This window comes from Sapajus apella, unplaced genomic scaffold, assembly GCF_009761245.1.
Source record: "Sapajus apella isolate SASKATOON/1434 unplaced genomic scaffold, GSC_monkey_1.0 scaffold3, whole genome shotgun sequence".
NCBI classification, from domain to species: Eukaryota; Metazoa; Chordata; class Mammalia; order Primates; family Cebidae; genus Sapajus; species Sapajus apella.
In genome coordinates this window covers 1911784-1927889 of record NW_022436943.1, presented here as the reverse complement: position 1 = coordinate 1927889, position 16106 = coordinate 1911784, and the positions used below count along the sequence as shown (strand labels likewise).

The window sequence follows — 16106 nt, the reverse complement described above, 5'->3', positions numbered from 1 at the left end:
CTGCGCCGCGCGCCCGCTCCTCCTCCACCTCCTCCGCGTTTCCTCTCGCTGGCCTTCATCCCGGCCTCCCCGGGCGTAAACTTGCAGCGGTCGGGGTTCAGGCAGCCACTGCTCGCGCGCCCCTCGTCGTTTAGCCGTTTCCCTGGAAGCGTCCTTGGTGTCGAAAGCCCAGAGCCTCGAGGACAGCAGATGACCGGGTCAGCGGAAATTTCAGAGCGAGCCAGCAGCTCAGGTCCCCGGCGCCGCGGCGGGAGTGGAACGGCTCCGTGGAGACACAGCCCCCGGGGCGCAGCTGGGCCACTGCAGGCTCCGGGACTTGCCTGTTCACACATCCGAACCCCACTACTCGCCCGTGGGCCCGGTGGCCTATCTTCTGCGCCGGGGACTGCTGGGGGCGGGCGGGGAACCTGGCGGGTGTCCTGCTCTTGGGTGGGCCCCGCAGTGCCTGCGCCCTAGGCGCCGGCCGGGACGAGGGGCTGGCTGGGTCTGAGCCCGGAGAAACGCAAGGGCCTGCCCGGGGTGGGCGCGGAGGTGGCCTAGGAGGGCCTGCGGAGCGTGCTGAGCCGCTCTAAGCCTCCCGGCCGCTTGCCACGCCCGGCGCGCACCTGCCCTTCGAGGCGGCAGAGCCAGCAGGCGGCCGAGGCACGGCCGGGCCACGCGGCATCCCCTAAAGCTGGAGCTCACCGTCTCTTCCTTACCTTTTAAGCGACCGCAGTCGTGCCCAGACAGCCGGCTTGGCCCAGACTCCATTTTGGAACTTCGCAGGCTGGGGGACGAAGTAAACACATTTATGGAAAAACCGCGGGGTTAGGAAGTTTGCGGAAAGAGGGCGCAGCTCGTCGGTGGTTGGAAATTCTGTCTATCCCTCGGGAAAACCAAACGGTTCCGCAACCAACGTACACACACTTAAGGGCGGGAAAGGTGTGAAGCCCGCTGCTGGGGAGCTGCCTCCCTTTTGATGAAAAGGAAATGTGAAGAGCAGAAACGCTCTTCGTGTTACCACCCCTGAGACTTGGGGAGTGTGAAAGAAGAGAACGCTCCCTCCAACTCTCCCAAATTGAGAAAAGCTGCGGGAGGAATGAAGCAGTTGGAGAGAGGGGACCGCAGGTATCCCGCAGCTGAGGCTCAGGACTGAGCTCTAGAATGAAAGCACCCCTATGGGACCCACCAGGGAAAACATTAAAAAAAAAAAAAAAATCTAAATGCTTAGGCATTCTGCTGCTTCCGTTCTGTGTGTCAAATCTACTTTGAAGCAGTTAAGTACTGTAGGATATTAAACACTCGGCTCTCCGTTTCAAGCTCACTTTTTAATCTTTGCGAACTTAAAATGGGAAAGACAGAAAAAAAGATCTGCGACCCCTGTTTATGCTTTACCAAAGGAACGAAAAATTCTCTCCACCTCGGCATAAATAAAATAGGAAGATTTTTATCTTAATAAAATATATCTGGGAGCTTCTGCCTGATTCCCCAATTACTGCTTAGCCTTTTGACTGTTTTTAGCCTCTGCTTATATTTGTCTACTTCCCCGCACGATGGAGATTTTTAAAAATTGTCCTTTGGGGAGTCTCATCCCAAACCATCTTTCGACGGAACACTTTTGAATTGTACAGCCTCTTGGTTGAAGATCTAGTTCCTCAAAGTGCGGGCTTGCCGTGGGGGTAACGCAAATCCACTCTGGCGACTCGTCTGGGACGAAGGGCGTTTTTGCTTAGTTTTATCACACAGATTTCATCTGAAAAGAAGCTGCTTAAAATGGCTGTGTATCATTTCCTTCCTGTCACTCGGTCACCCCCATTCCAGAGTGGTTGAGGTGCCTTCTGCAGGTTCACTCACACAAGACCAAACCTTTAGAAGAACTTGAAAAATGTATCACTGTACGTTGAATTCGATTAACTTTCCTGGCGACTGAACAGTGAACTCAATTTTTGCTGGGAATGAAGATGTGAATGTTTTGAAAAACTAGAATCGCATTTTTCTAAATTTTAAAAATGATTGTTCTTCACCCATTCCAGATGGATTCTTTATTGTTTGCCAATGGGTTGCAGATGCCCACTCCTTTAACCAAGTTAGCTTACTGCATATGAAATGAACATTTGCTGCTTAAAGCTTAAATATTGGAAGAAATTTCTCCTGGGGCATTCCACACGTCTTTGCAATAATTACTAAATTAGTCAATTGTCACCTCTATAAACAAATTTCGTTTAGAAAACAGCAGGCGAAAGCAGACTACACATGTAGTCATAATTGACCAAAAGTATGTACAAAGCTGTTTAAAACCGGGGAAAGAGTGATTTGTGTTGGAGAATACAGTCTAGAACTGATTGATTTCACTCTACGAAGAAGGTAGTTGTATTGAATATGTTAAGATGTGCAAATTAAGCCGGCGAGCGCACCAAATAAAACAACTAAATGTCCTTTGGGTTTCTCTGCAGGGTCTTTGAGAGGCAGAGAAGCAGTAGTTGAGTTTCTAACAGTATGAGGAAAAGTATGAGAAGGAAGGGGGTGGGCTTTGTGTTTTGTGTGAGTTTTGAACTGAGTCACCTACAACTGCGTCTCTGTAACAGGGAAATCTCAAGCAAACCTGTGCCTTTAAGACTCAGTTGCTATCCAAACACAAGTAAACAGAGTGGACCATTAGCAGACGCCGGGCGCGAAGGCGGAGCTAGGGCGCTTAGGGCCCCGCGCGGCGGCGGGACGCCGGCCCGAAGGGGAGGCGGGGCCGCTACTAAAGCCCACGACTCCCAGCCCGGGGCAGCCTGGGGAGGGACGCGGGCGGGGACGGAGCTCGGCGCGCTTGCTGCTGGAGGGTGATGGCCCTGCAAGGCTGCGGTCTCCAACCTCATTCGAAGTCGGCAGCGAGAGGCTCGCCGAGGCGCGGGGTTCTGGGCGAGCGCTGAGCGCCCGCTCCAAGCACCCCGGGCCTTTACATAGTCGGCGTTCACAGACGAAGACGTGGATCCGCTCTCGCTTTCGCTGCTCGCGGTCCTCCAGATCATGTCCGCGACTCCCGCCGCTCCGCGCGGGAAAAGAAGTTTGCCAGACGTGGACTCGGTGATCTTTCCAAGCTGTGCGCCTCGCTGCCTGGACCAGGTCTGAGCCGGGCTGCCCAAGCAGACCTTTCTCCCGGAGGTGAGTGTCCGCTCTGGGAAGGGGCTGTAGCCGCCCTTTGGAAGGAAGGGTTTGGGGGTGCAAGAGGCGTTCAGATTCTCGATCTGGTGTGCCCCAAGTTCAGATGTGAAAATAGATCATAGGGATGCAATCCCAGGGCACTGCATTTCTCTCTTCCTTGGTCCCTGGCACGCGACTCCCAGCTAACACCCAATCACACACACTTCTACGTACTGTTTCTTAGTTTTGTTTTGGAATATTTAAGCAGTCAGCAAGACTTCTTATATAAGCTGGTCGACGTACACTGAGATCAAGCCCCACAACCCCATGGTGTTTCTGGCTCTGCCCTAGCAAGCCCGGGTCGACCTGTCCCAGGGCAGCCGCGGCAGCGCAGCGTGGACAGGCCCGGACACACAGTGCCTGCCCAGCCAGAGACGCTGAAGGAGCGTTTCCAGAGTGAAATAGTTCAGTCCTCGGTAATTCGTCAACCTTTTGCTGGTTTTTAAATTTTCCTTCCACTTTCCAGTCCTGACAGACGGGGGCCAAAAGCAAACTCACCAGGGGCCTAAACGCTCGGATTCCCGGGAAACGGCAAGTGAGAAAGGAGTTGCAGTTGTCCGAAGAAGGAGCGAGGAAAAGGTGTTTGTCGAGGGAGCCCTGGATCTGTCTTCCTACCTGTTAGCAGAGAACAAAAGGGGGCTGGCATTTCCCGAAGCTAAAGGGCGCAGACAGCCACTTTCTCTGCTAAACAAACCAGTCCTGAGCACAGAACAAGAAAATTACACTGGGGGAGCAAGGGGAGCAGAGAGAAACAGAACCCAGATTATGCGGAAGGCATCTTAATTTAATTAACTCCTTGGGAAGGCAGAGGCGCTTTGAAGGGGCAGGAACTTCGCAGCCATTTCTCGATTCACCTGATACAGTCTGGCCTTAAACAATTTTTTTTCTTTTTAATATCTCCTTAGATCTACTTAGTCTATAGCTCTCTGATTTATGTAAAATTCGGTTGTGGTTTGAGCTGAAATTCAGCGAGCCTATCCAACCATCAATCATTTATTTCAGATACAGATGCACAGGTTTAGCAGATGAACCCTGACTGTATATTCTTTTTAGATAATTCAATGTAATAATACCATTACCAAAGAGCAAAACTCCTTATCAAGTTACTTCTTACCTTTTTTTCCCAATGTTTTGAAAGCTTCACTGAACTGTGTACACATCTCCCTTGTTGACAGCCAGTCAACTAAATTTTACAAAGTTTCTCCACATGCCTGGAAATTCCTGTAAAGAAGACTGATGAAAGAAAAGTAGCCTCAGCTCCACCAAAATATTCATGCCTCTTCATTGGTTTAAGTTATTTCCTTCCAAAATTAAAAGTAACCAGTGGTCTGAAACGGGATGGTGGAGAAATGACAGCAATGATCGCTGTTATTTCCTGAAAGGGAGTGTGGGAACTACAGGGCTCAGCTCTAGACAAAACGAAAGTACTTTAGGATCTCTGCATTCACTTAAAATACTTCTTTTGACATACATTTCCAGCAACTCAATGGGAGTGTGGAAATTTAAACTTCCGAATTATTTGTGGCAAGAGCCACTGGTGGATATTTAAGTTGGTTCTGTTTAAAAAAGGATTTTAAAGGGACCAATGGTCTGCCCTTCCTCTGTGAAGAAACTATCTGCCCTGCAAATTAAAACGTCCTATGAAATAGCACTTTTTTTTTTTTTTTTGCCGAGATGAACCTGAATTATACTAGTCGTTAATTTCTGTGTTATAAACCATTCAGAAAAAAAGGAAAAGAAGATGGCACTGAACTTTGTGGCAGTGTAACCTTTATGGCAGTGTTCACTGTGCATTTGGAATAGAAGTCACAGGTCACAACAGTACTTTAGCTGACACCACTCCCCCCAACATCTCCCCACCCCCCCAACACATCATCCTGTGGTGGGAGTAGTGCTTTGCCTCCTGTATTTATTTCTAAGAAATCTAGTCTGGGAATACACCCAAATAATAATTTCGGTTTCCTCTCTATGAGAGAGAGGCTACTTTTCAACACTAAGGGAAAAATAATATTTTGAATCTCTGGAAAATCCTCATTACGCAAAGAGAAGGAAATAAAGGTGTAATTTATTATTTTTAATTAAAAAGGAAATAATCAGATAGATTATCAAGAATGTTAGTAGAATCCTTTTTTCCTGCCTTTCTGAGAGAGGACTCGAGAGTTGCCGCGGAGCAAAAATGAATCGTGATTTGTGGTGGGAAAGCTGATTACTAATGGGGGTTTGCAGTTGTGGTTGAATGGTCTGAGACCCTCTGACTGTTACACACCTCTCATTAACTCCTAGCTTAAACTCCCAGACCGCATACCACCCAGCCGAAGCGATTCGTTAATAAATCTCTGTCTCCAAGCCCTTCCAAACAGAGGAAGGTGTGGGCCCCGCGGAGGCAGCCAGATCGTGCCTTGCCAGAGCACTCTGTCATTAGTGTAGCCCCCTAAGTCGGCTCACAGATGGAACCGCGGGCATTATTTCACAAGGCGCTGCAGAGGACAAATCAAGCGCCAGAAGGGTTTAGGTGGGAAGGGAAGGCTGGAATCTTCTGCCTTCCCGCTGGGTTCAAACGCCAGGCCTGGCAGTTGTTAGCCCAGAGTGGCTGGGTTGCCCCTCTCCAGGACAAGTGCTTAGCTCTGACTCCTACACCTGGGGGGCCGCCCTCAGAGGGAAGGCCCTGGTCCCACGAGCTGGCAGAATCCCTTTCTAAAAAGGGGCTGGCAGTGGGAGAAGGTGGGCCCACCGTGAAGGCAGGAGAGGTGCTCCCGGAGAACGTGGGTCTGAAATCGGACCTGTGTTGCCTTTGGGAGCACGGGGATAGGGGAGCGCCATGCTTAGGCCCAGGCCGCAGACCTCAGACAGGGCATCCTGGTGGTGGGAGCGCATCCACACTCACCTCCAGGTCGACAGATTAGGTTTCTGCAGGCCGGCAGGACCACCCTGTGCCTGGCCTACTGAGGGCTCCCCTGCAGCGTCTTTCTTCACCCTCCGCAGAGCGTCCTCTCTCCTCTCTCGGTCCTCTCGTCTGTCTCTCCTCGGTACCAGACTGAGAAGCAGTTCAAGAGCAGCCTGGGAAAAGGGATTTCGGCCTCAGGGACGTTCTCCGCTGCCACCCCACGCCTTGAGAGCCTAAATCATCTGGAAGGGATCTTGGTGGGGGGTTGGGAGGAGAGCCCCTGGATAGGAGGAGGGGGCGATTCTAGGCCGAATCCAGGCCATGAGGTGTCACTTTTCTTTCCTGTGGCCTGTCACCGCTGATAAATGGGACTGAGGGCAAAGGAAGGGAAAAGAAAACCTCTGAGGTCAGTGTGGGGCGAGACGGGCCCTGGAGGATGGAGCGCGCTGGCTGCGCTCTCCCACGCCAGGTGCCGTCCGGGGTAAACGCGGGAAAGGCGGTTGCAGGGCGCTGCGGCAGCAGCGCAGCGCAGGGGATACAGGATCCACCAGTCAACCTATCGTTCCCCGGAGCTCAGAGCGGCAGCAGCGACAGAGGTTCGCCCTGGCCTGCCAGTATTGGCGTTGCAGTTGTCTGAGCTTCGCCTGACCGGCTTCGGGAGGGTAGGGTGGGCTGGGCTGGGTGCTGCCTCAGTGTCCGCCTTTCGTTTTCCTGGTACTGAGGAGTCTTCCGCTCTGTGCCTCCCCAGAGTCCGAATCTGACCTTCTTTCCTCTGGGCGCCCAGAAGGGTTGCTCACCCGCAGAGCACTTCTTGCCCCGGCCCAGGGCTGATCTGCACGTGGATTTGAGCAGGTGCTACACGGTCCCCTCACTGCTTCTTTCGGGGGTCTTGGAGTCTGGTAGGGAGTGAGACTTAGGTGTGGTAACCTACGCGGGTGCCAAAGGGCAGAAGGAGCAGCTTTGAATTATACTCACGATCTTTTCCTCTCTTCCCTGTCGTTTTTAGAGATTTGTCTACGTGCTGTTGTCTCACTGGGTTTTTGCCGGAGCCCCAAGCCCTCCCGCCTCTGAGTCCTGGAAGAAAGGAGTAGTCCCTTCAGCTCCCCAGCATCCCGGAAAATGGGGAGCAAGGCCCTGCCAGCGCCCATCCCACTCCACCCGTCGCTGCAGCTCACCAATTACTCCTTCCTGCAGGCCGTGAACACCTTCCCGGCTGCGGTGGACCACCTGCAGGGCCTGTACGGTCTCAGCGCGGTGCAGACCATGCACATGAACCACTGGACGCTGGGGTATCCCAATGTGCACGAGATCACCCGCTCCACCATCACGGAGATGGCGGCGGCGCAGGGGCTTGTGGATGCGCGCTTCCCCTTCCCGGCCCTGCCTTTTACCACCCACCTATTTCACCCGAAACAGGGGGCCATTGCCCACGTCCTCCCAGCCCTGCACAAGGACCGGCCCCGTTTTGACTTTGCCAACTTGGCAGTGGCTGCCACGCAAGAGGATCCTCCTAAGATGGGAGACCTGACCAAGCTGAGTCCGGGGCTGGGTAGCCCCATCTCAGGCCTCAGTAAATTGACTCCGGACAGAAAGCCCTCTCGAGGGAGGTTGCCCTCCAAAACGAAAAAAGAGTTTATCTGCAAGTTTTGCGGCAGACACTTTACCAAATCCTACAATTTGCTCATCCATGAGAGGACCCACACGGACGAGAGGCCGTACACGTGTGACATCTGCCACAAGGCATTCCGGAGGCAAGATCACCTGCGGGATCACAGGTGAGGCGGGCAAGGAAGATGGCAGGGAGAGAGAAAGCGAATTTGTCCTGGACACACTGAGTCCTGATAGACATTCCAAGTATCGTCATAATCCCCTGTGATCTAGAATACGCCCTCAAACACGCTCCCCAGCCCGGTTCAGCTAACTCCCAATATCTACCCTTTTCCCCAGCACCCTGCGCCGGCTGTGTTCTTGTTTGGGATGAGGGAGGGCCTTTCCTCAGTCTTGGGGAGGAACATTCCGGTGGGGCCTTAGTCTTGGGAGGGTTATCCTCTCTCCTCCTGGTGCTGTGGGGAGTGGTGCAGGAAGAACCGAGGGACCCTGGGGTACCGGTTCAGGCTGCCTTCCGGCCAACTTTGTGGGGTTTACTCCCTCCCCTCACCACTCCCCTGCCTCAAGCCCCCCCACCAGGTGCGCCCCTGAGCCTGCAAGGGGAACCCTTCTTTTAAGCTGTATTTGTGGGTTGTGGGGGGGTCTTGAGGTCACCGAATTTATAAACAGCTCCCACATCCCTTCCACGACCTTAAACTCTGCATTAATACAAGGCAATTGAAGACACAATAATGTTAGTGTTGTCATTGGGTAAAACTTCTCAGGAATGGGGGAGATCTTTTTAGGGGATCTCTTCTGGACTCTACCTGCTGTTCTTCGGAGATGAAACTTCCGTACCCACCCTCCAAGGCTGTTAAGGGATTCACTAAAATTAGCACCTCTAAACTCAGCCTTACGATTTGGCCAGTTTAAATCCCAGAGAAAACCATGGAGGCCAAGAAAGTCTCATTCGGAGGGATTTCGAACTCCAGAATATGCCAGAGAGGGCGATCAAGTGTAGATAAAGCCCTGCGGGCTGGTGAATATTTTGAAGAGAATCTGTTAGTTGAGGTTAACCATAAACTGAATTACATAGGGAAAAAAAATCTTAAAACATAAATGAAAATCTTGTTTCTTTTGTTCTTCCATGACTTTTGGGTAATTGTTAAAAGTAACTTCACCATCGGGGTAAAGTTATTTCAATGAAACCTTATATTAATTTGCAGGTATATCCATTCCAAAGAAAAACCCTTCAAATGTCAGGAGTGTGGGAAAGGATTTTGTCAGTCCAGAACTCTAGCAGTTCACAAAACTTTACACATGCAGGTAAGTTTGCCTTCTTGTTTTAAAAGAGTGGCTGGTTCATTTTATCATTATTGCTTTACAAAAGGTGTTCAATGACAGAATCTGTTTCTCAAAAGGCTCTATTTAGATTGGTTCTCTAGGTGGGGTAAAGCAGCCCTCTTAATTTTTTTAATAGGTAAAATTAATCTTAACATAAAGCATTTTTAAAATTTTTTTAAAGAACAGGCCACTTTGATTATCATAAATCCTAATTTTAGAAATTTTTTTTCATCCAATCTGCCCTGTATTTAAAGCTTTTGTGTTTAGGAGGAAATAAAAGTAATTTTGATAATGGAGGCATGGTGAAATCCCATACTCTCTCTTTCCCAGGAGCCTCATAATTTGTAGCTTTCAGGACATCGAGGAATAGTTTAGTTTTCCAGCAAAGAGGAGCCTTATTACCCAGGAGAATGTAATTCCTTAAGAGAGGATTAGAGTTTTTCCTTCCCACTTTTCCTGCCTCTGACATGGTGATGAAATGTGAAGAGCTGGAAATCACAAAGCCCACCGAGGTGGCCGCGGGTCTGCCTCCGAAGTTATCAATGTAATCGGCCTCTGTTTATGCCTGCACGTGTGTTTTCATGATTGGAGGATTAGGAGCACAGATTTGTTCCTGCAAGTCCCCTCTTTTGTTGTCTTGCGAGTGTTATGTTAACGCTTGTGATACCGATAAGACAGAAGCTATTGAAAAGGGTGCAGTGGTAGTGTGAAGGATTAATCCTTTGCTTGCTTCACATCTGAACAGGAATCTCCACACAAATGTCCCACATGTGGAAGAACCTTTAATCAGAGAAGTAATCTGAAAACTCACCTTCTCACCCATACAGACATCAAGCCCTACAGCTGCGAGCAGTGCGGCAAAGTGTTCAGGCGAAACTGTGATCTGCGGCGGCACAGCCTGACTCACACCCCGCGGCAGGACTTCTAGAGAAGCCCAGGATCTGTCCCGTGCCGCCGCTGCTCCCCTCCCCAGACACCTCTCCACGTCTCCTACCAGGGGGGTCGCACCCCTAGCCCTTCACTGACCCCAGCTCTTCCCTTGCTGCAGCCGCACCTGCAGCTCCAGGGAGATAACTCTTCTTCTGGGGGACTGAGAACTGTAGAAAGCCACACACTACATCCTTTCACAAAGAGTATATGCTAGTTTCTTGTAGATATTCACAGCTCATTTTAGAGCTCTGTACATAATGTTGTGGGCCTTTGTTTTGTTGTTTTGTTTGTTTTTGTATCTTGTCGGATGCACCTAGATATGGAAAATGGAAGCCAAATTTTATCTTTAAAGACTGTATTTCCAAAATAAAAGTTTTTCTTGTTTGTTTCAACACTCCTGCAAAGGTGTCTTGCTATTTCAATTCTGTTTTTCCTCTAGATTCTGGAAGAGTGGGCTGCCTCTGTAGAATTCAATACTAAAAGCCATTCTTTATCCCTAGGTTTAAAAAATAGGATTTCTTGGAATTCTTATTCTGCAACTTCAGCCCTTCCCTTTTTGTATGGTGGCATTTTAGAATTAGAGAATTGGGCTGTTTCTTTGTTTTTCAAAGATATTAAAACATTGATGCCCCTGAGATTTAATCCCCTTTTGTTTATTTTGATTCCTTGTGTATCATTCCTTCAGATAAATGCAATATCTTAATATAACATGCAACTTTCATGGTTGTCCCACTTGAAAGCACAGCATGGGAAGAAGAAGGAAGCATAGAAGAGGTGAGAGCTTCTTGCCACTTCATTTTTGAAAAGCCCTTGGCCTATTGTTACAGTTTATGATGGGCAAATTCTCTTACCATTAGACTTTGAACACTATTGATTTATCACTACAGACAGAGACTTTACCCTACCTTTAGGAGAGAAGTCTAAAATCCTACAGAAGTGTACAGGAAGATACAACCTTCAAGAAGATGGGAGATAAGTGGAGAAAAGAGAAACCACTTAGCTATGTTCACAAAATATTTCTTTCCAAGGGTGGGGATCCTTTCTTCTAGAAGGTTAGGATTTCTCTGCAAAGCAAACTGAGGTTACCAGCAAAGTTTCCATCACTGGATGGTCTTTGTCCCTGGGAAAATGCCAGAAGTGCTGGTTACTCCATGTATAGAGCTCATGGCAAATATGTAATCGCCTTCTGAGGCATTTCAACCTTTCCTAAATGGTTCCCGGGAAACATGACTCTAGTACAGTGACAAGCCTGAAGTATGATGTAGGATTTAGTTGGAGGGCTTTGGAAGGAGATAAAGAGTAGTACTATACAGAGACTGGAAGGAAAGTGATTTAGCTTAAAGGGGGAATGGCAGAGGAACCTGTGGCCCAGTAGGCTCTCACAAACTGTTTCTTATGGAACAACAGGGTAAACAAGGCATTATCAAAATTCTTTTAAATTTGTATATTTGTGTAGAGATGGCATGTTTCACTTTCAGGGTGATTCCAAGCAACACATCCTATGTTTGTACTTTAGAATCTCCCAGAAAAATAGAGACTTGAGGACTAGACTCAAAATTGCTCAACAGTACTTTGTTTAACACAACTTACTAAGAGGTTTCAAACAGTGTTCCTGACTAATTGCTTGCTCTGTTTTCAGGGTAGCTGGCTAGAAGCCATATTTATCTCTCACCAGAAATTAATTCTCTGCAACAAAATGTCCACTCACCAGCCTGTGTGCCTAATGCTCACACAAACGCATTCCCCAGCACGGGATGAGCTCAAAGTCTTCCTGAGGAGTAGGGGCAGGGATGGTGTATGGAGTGCATGTGCTTGTGTTATTTAGAGGAATGAAACAGCTGTTTGCTTTCTTTTGTTTGTACAGAGTTAACTCGGTGACCTCCCTGCCCCTCCTCTCTCAAGATCCTGCCCGCCTTGGTACAGAAGATTTGAATACTTTAGGGCAGAGTTAACATTGAGTGTCCCTAGAGCCCCCGTAATCTTGCAGGCTTTTTCTACATAATCAATCTCACAGCCCCACCCACCCCTACTGACTACAAGTGTCACAGTTCCATCACACAGGGTTCAGTCCAATTATCAAAGAATGACCCTTGCTCGCTATCAAGCTGCAGGCATATCCTTGAAGTTCCTATTACAGGAATACATAGATAGGTATAACCAGAAAACTGTTTCTCTCCATTTGTTTTATTTGAAGAAATGGGAATCAGAAGGGAAAGAAGAAGAAGAGAGGAGGAAGTGGAGAAAGCAGTTCCCCATTTGATACACATACTATTTTAAACATTTAGGTTAATTTATTTATAATTAATTTATTTACTCATTAATTTAATAAATGTTTACTTTATGCTTTTCACGTGTCAAGCCCTGTGCTAGGTTCCACTGATTTTCATGATCAGTTTCTGCCTTTCTATATCTAGTGACACATTTTTGGAATCTTGGCTACTTAGATAATTTAAAAACCCATGATAGGGCTAATTTAGCAGCTCCCCTCAATCTAGACTCTTAAATCCAGCATTCATCTAGTCTCATAAAGGATCTAGCTTCTGTCAGGGTAGACTCTTTCTACACACTCTTCATAATCTTAGGTGAACTTTTATTTTTTTATTTTTATTTTTAAGATGGAGTCTCATTGTTCAGGCTGGAGTGCAGTGGCGCAATCTTGGTTCACTGAAACCTCCACCCCCTTGGTTCTAAATAATTCTCCTGCTTCTCAGCCTCCCAAGTAGCTGGGACTAAAGGTGCCTGCCACCATGCCCGGCTAATTTTTGTATTTTTTATAGAGATGGAGTTCCACCATATTGGCCAAGCTGGTCTCAAATGCCTGACCTCAAGTGATCCACCTGCCTTGGCCTCCCAAAGTGCTGGGATTACAAGGGTGAGTCACAGCACCTGGCAAGGTGAACCTTTAAGTGGTGAGTTCCTCTCAAAATTCTGGGTTTTATTTTCTTCATCTTTATACTGTCCAAGCGTACAGAAAATGAACAAATTTATGAGACATCAGAGGGAAAATATCCTGTATCTTAGGAAATTGATATGCTGGTTTTTTTGGTTCAGAGAAGAGTCATTATTTGAGTTTTAGATTAGCCCGTGTTTTTCTTACACTCTCTAACATAGTCAGCTCATGAATCAATGCTCCTAGCAAGAGACCAGGAGTTGGAAATATCATGCGTCATAACCACAGCACTGAAGAGCTTCATGAACAAGTTAGGTATTTACTCTTGAGCTGTGACTGTAATCTCATTGTGTAGTCTACGCAGTAAGGCTTTAAAAATAATTTCTACAAATGAATTACATTGTAATCAATTGTTATTATAAAATTATGAATGTGTGTTAGGTGCTCTTACTGATGCTAACCTTGAAATGTAGGTCATTGTAGTACTAGTGCTTTATAATTGTAGCAATTAAAATTGCTATTTTGCACAGCCACACCCTTTTTTACATGAGGAAGCATTTTTAAAATTTGACTGTAGAACAACTAAATACTTAAAAAGTCAACAAATCAAAAATCTCAAATTATAAATAGGCCCAACTACCACTAGTGATAAAACCACAGGTGGTTACTGGGAGTTTCATCTGTTCATCTGTTGATGTTAGCACAGGCATCTGGACCTCTTCACTTAAATAATGTTCAATCAGATACTTTTACCCCAACTTTGATTCTGGAGGGGCAGCCTCTCCTTGAAAGGCACTTGGGAAACATTAGTTCTTGAAGATTGTCAACATGACAAAATAGATGCATTTGCACTAAACACTGTGTAGAATCAACAGCAAATTTTGATTCAAGAAACGTATTAACATAATGGGTTGCCTTTCTTATTATCAAAGTAATTTTAATATTATTATAATAAAGAAAGATTTAAACAATTGAGGAACCCATATTATGCACTGCAAACAGGAATGACTTTTGTATTTTAGGGGTTTGTGTTTGCCTTTATTAGTATGTTATATTGAGACTGTTTCTCAATTTTTCCTTCTATAGTGTAACTTGTCACTGATAACCACCTCTGCTGACAGCAATGAGCAATAAAGGGCGTGGAGATTCAGAATGATTCAGCTTCGATGACCTGAGATATTTCAAGTTCATTCCTGTTTCTTTTTTTCATTGCTTGTTGTTTTTCCCCCCAACACAAGCTACCTTATTATTTATGCTATGTAACTTTTTTCTCTTGAAACTATCCCAGGCACAAACTGATAGTGAAAAACTGTAAATGACCTTATAGCCCATAAGAGGAAAATCTTTAAGTAAATTATCATGCTGTATCTGTTAGAATGTTCTCTACTGCATAGAACAGAAAATCCACCTAAAAGGGGTTTAAGTAATAGGGAATTTATTTTCTTACATGACAAGAAGTCTCAAAGTAGGGTTCAGGGATGCATAATTAATTGGAGTGTCACGATCAACTAAGGTCCAATTCTTCCTACTTCTCTGTTCTTCCATCTTTAGTGCGTATGCTGGGCTTCCTTTATGGCCACAAAATGGCTGACGGCGCCAAGCACTAGCTCCGCTGCCTCCTCCTTACACACATTCCGTAGGCAGAGAAAGGGATTATGTCTTCCTTCTAACACTTTTAAGCAACTAAGAATCTCTTTCACAAATCTAACATATAGATTTGCCCTTATATCTTATTGGTCAGAAGTATATCACTTGCCCCTTCCTCAGCCAATCACTGATAAGGGTAATAGAATTGTACCATGATTGGCTTAAACTAAATAAAAAGTCACCTTTTTTGAGTGGAAATGGAGTCAACCTTCGAGCCTGAAGCCCTTGACCACCTGAACAAACCTGAGTTCTCTTAGCAGGAAAGAAAGGAGAACTGGCTATTGTTAATATTAGGCAGATGTTTAAAATGAAGTTTCCATTAAATACCTTGTGTTAGGATATGTTGATGTTAGACAAGGGATGCTTAAAGGCATAAACAGTGTTATCTCAACTATATAAAACAAACAACACCTTTCAAAACTCAGCAGAAATAAAGACTAGCAGAAAATATACCAAAATGTTAACAGCAGCTTCTTGAGTGACAAACTAAGGGTACATTTTTCTTCTCCTTTTTAAATTTTTCAACTCCTCCACAATGAGCACATTTTACTTTTATAAAGGAAAAGGGTAATAATATTTTTAATGCCTAAAATAAAGCCTTAATTTGCAATTTTTCATCTTAATTTACTATCTGTGACCAATCTTTGCTTGTCTCCTTTCATACACACTCATATAATCCCCATGCCACTTCTAAACCATTCTTCTAATTTAGTTACATCTTTACTTTCTAGTTTACCTTTCTTTCTTGATTTTCATTCAGAGCTCCTTTTCCTATCTTTTCTCTTCTCTAGGTTTCTTTATCCTGGTTCCAGATTTTCACCCTCTTAAGAGCTTTGATAATTCTCAAGGCGTGAACGTTAGAATTACCCAAGGTACTTATTTCTGTGCCTTCCCTAAGTGGGTGAATTGGAATTTCTGGTGATAAAGACTAAGTACTCTATTTTAAACAAACTCTTCAGGTAGTTCTTATGTGTATTAGAGACAGAACTTCTGCGTTAGCCTTTGACACCCTCATTCCCTTTATCTTATCCATCAGCCATTTACTATGTGCCTACTATAATAAACATAAAACAGATCTCAACCCTCTTTTCTTTACTTATTTACTCACTGTCCTTGAAGTTGTCAAATTCTCCTCTGCTTTGATGCTTACTGCCCTTCTGTGGTCTTTCCCATGTACTTTTCTTTTCTATTGTTGCTGTCCCAAATTTCAATTTTTTCTTTTAATATTAACAGATATGTTTAGCTTTGATATTTTATTTATTTGTTCTTCTCTGTTCTCCTGATCTGCTCCCTAATTTAAAGAAGCAGCAGAAGAAAGAGACTATAATAATTGGTTGAAATGGGAAAATGACAGAATAAAAATAATTTTTTTTCAATTTACTAATGAAAATAGTGTCACCAAATGACTTACTTCAGCTTTTGTGTAAAGAGCATTCATTTGCTGCAGTAATACTTTATGTGTTGAGTGTGCTGGTTTTAGCATCAGAGCTAAACTAAATTGTTTTTAGATTATTTATGTTATAATCACACTAAAATTAGAGCTGAAAGAGGCCATTTTTTGATAGAAAGAGCCATAAACGTGAAGTCAGAGATGGATTTAATTGTTTTTAAGTTCTGAAATTGTTTATAGACAAAACAGTTAATTTCTCTGAGACT

General features: G+C 45.7%; 1 protein-coding gene across 3 annotated transcripts; it reads left to right on the top strand.

The window, feature by feature from the left end:
* Positions 1-396: 396 nt before the first annotated feature.
* Positions 397-10307, top strand: OSR2 (odd-skipped related transciption factor 2). 3 transcript variants are annotated; one of them, XM_032248224.1, is made up of 5 exons: positions 2902-3129; positions 3635-3747; positions 7059-7827; positions 8866-8965; positions 9729-10307. In XM_032248224.1, exons 3-5 carry the CDS (start codon positions 7172-7174, stop codon positions 9909-9911), a joined length of 939 nt encoding a protein of 312 aa, XP_032104115.1. In that variant the 5' UTR covers positions 2902-3129; positions 3635-3747; positions 7059-7171; the 3' UTR covers positions 9912-10307. The 3 variants fall into 3 exon arrangements, with proteins under 3 accessions (XP_032104106.1, XP_032104112.1, XP_032104115.1); XM_032248215.1 differs by lacking the exon at positions 3635-3747 and having other exon boundaries at positions 397-3129; XM_032248221.1 differs by lacking the exon at positions 3635-3747 and having other exon boundaries at positions 397-3129; positions 9811-10305.
* The last annotated feature ends 5799 nt before the right edge of the window (positions 10308-16106 follow it).

Bases quoted from the DNA above. Each gene is read 5' to 3' on its own strand.
- OSR2 (XM_032248215.1), top strand. From the start codon at position 7,172: ATGGGGAGCAAGGCCCTGCCAGCGCCCATCCCACTCCACCCGTCGCTG. The intron at 7,828-8,865 runs GTGAGGCGGGCA...ATTAATTTGCAG, and splicing joins GATCACCTGCGGGATCACAG to GTATATCCATTCCAAAGAAA. The intron at 8,966-9,728 runs GTAAGTTTGCCT...ACATCTGAACAG, and splicing joins ACAAAACTTTACACATGCAG to GAATCTCCACACAAATGTCC.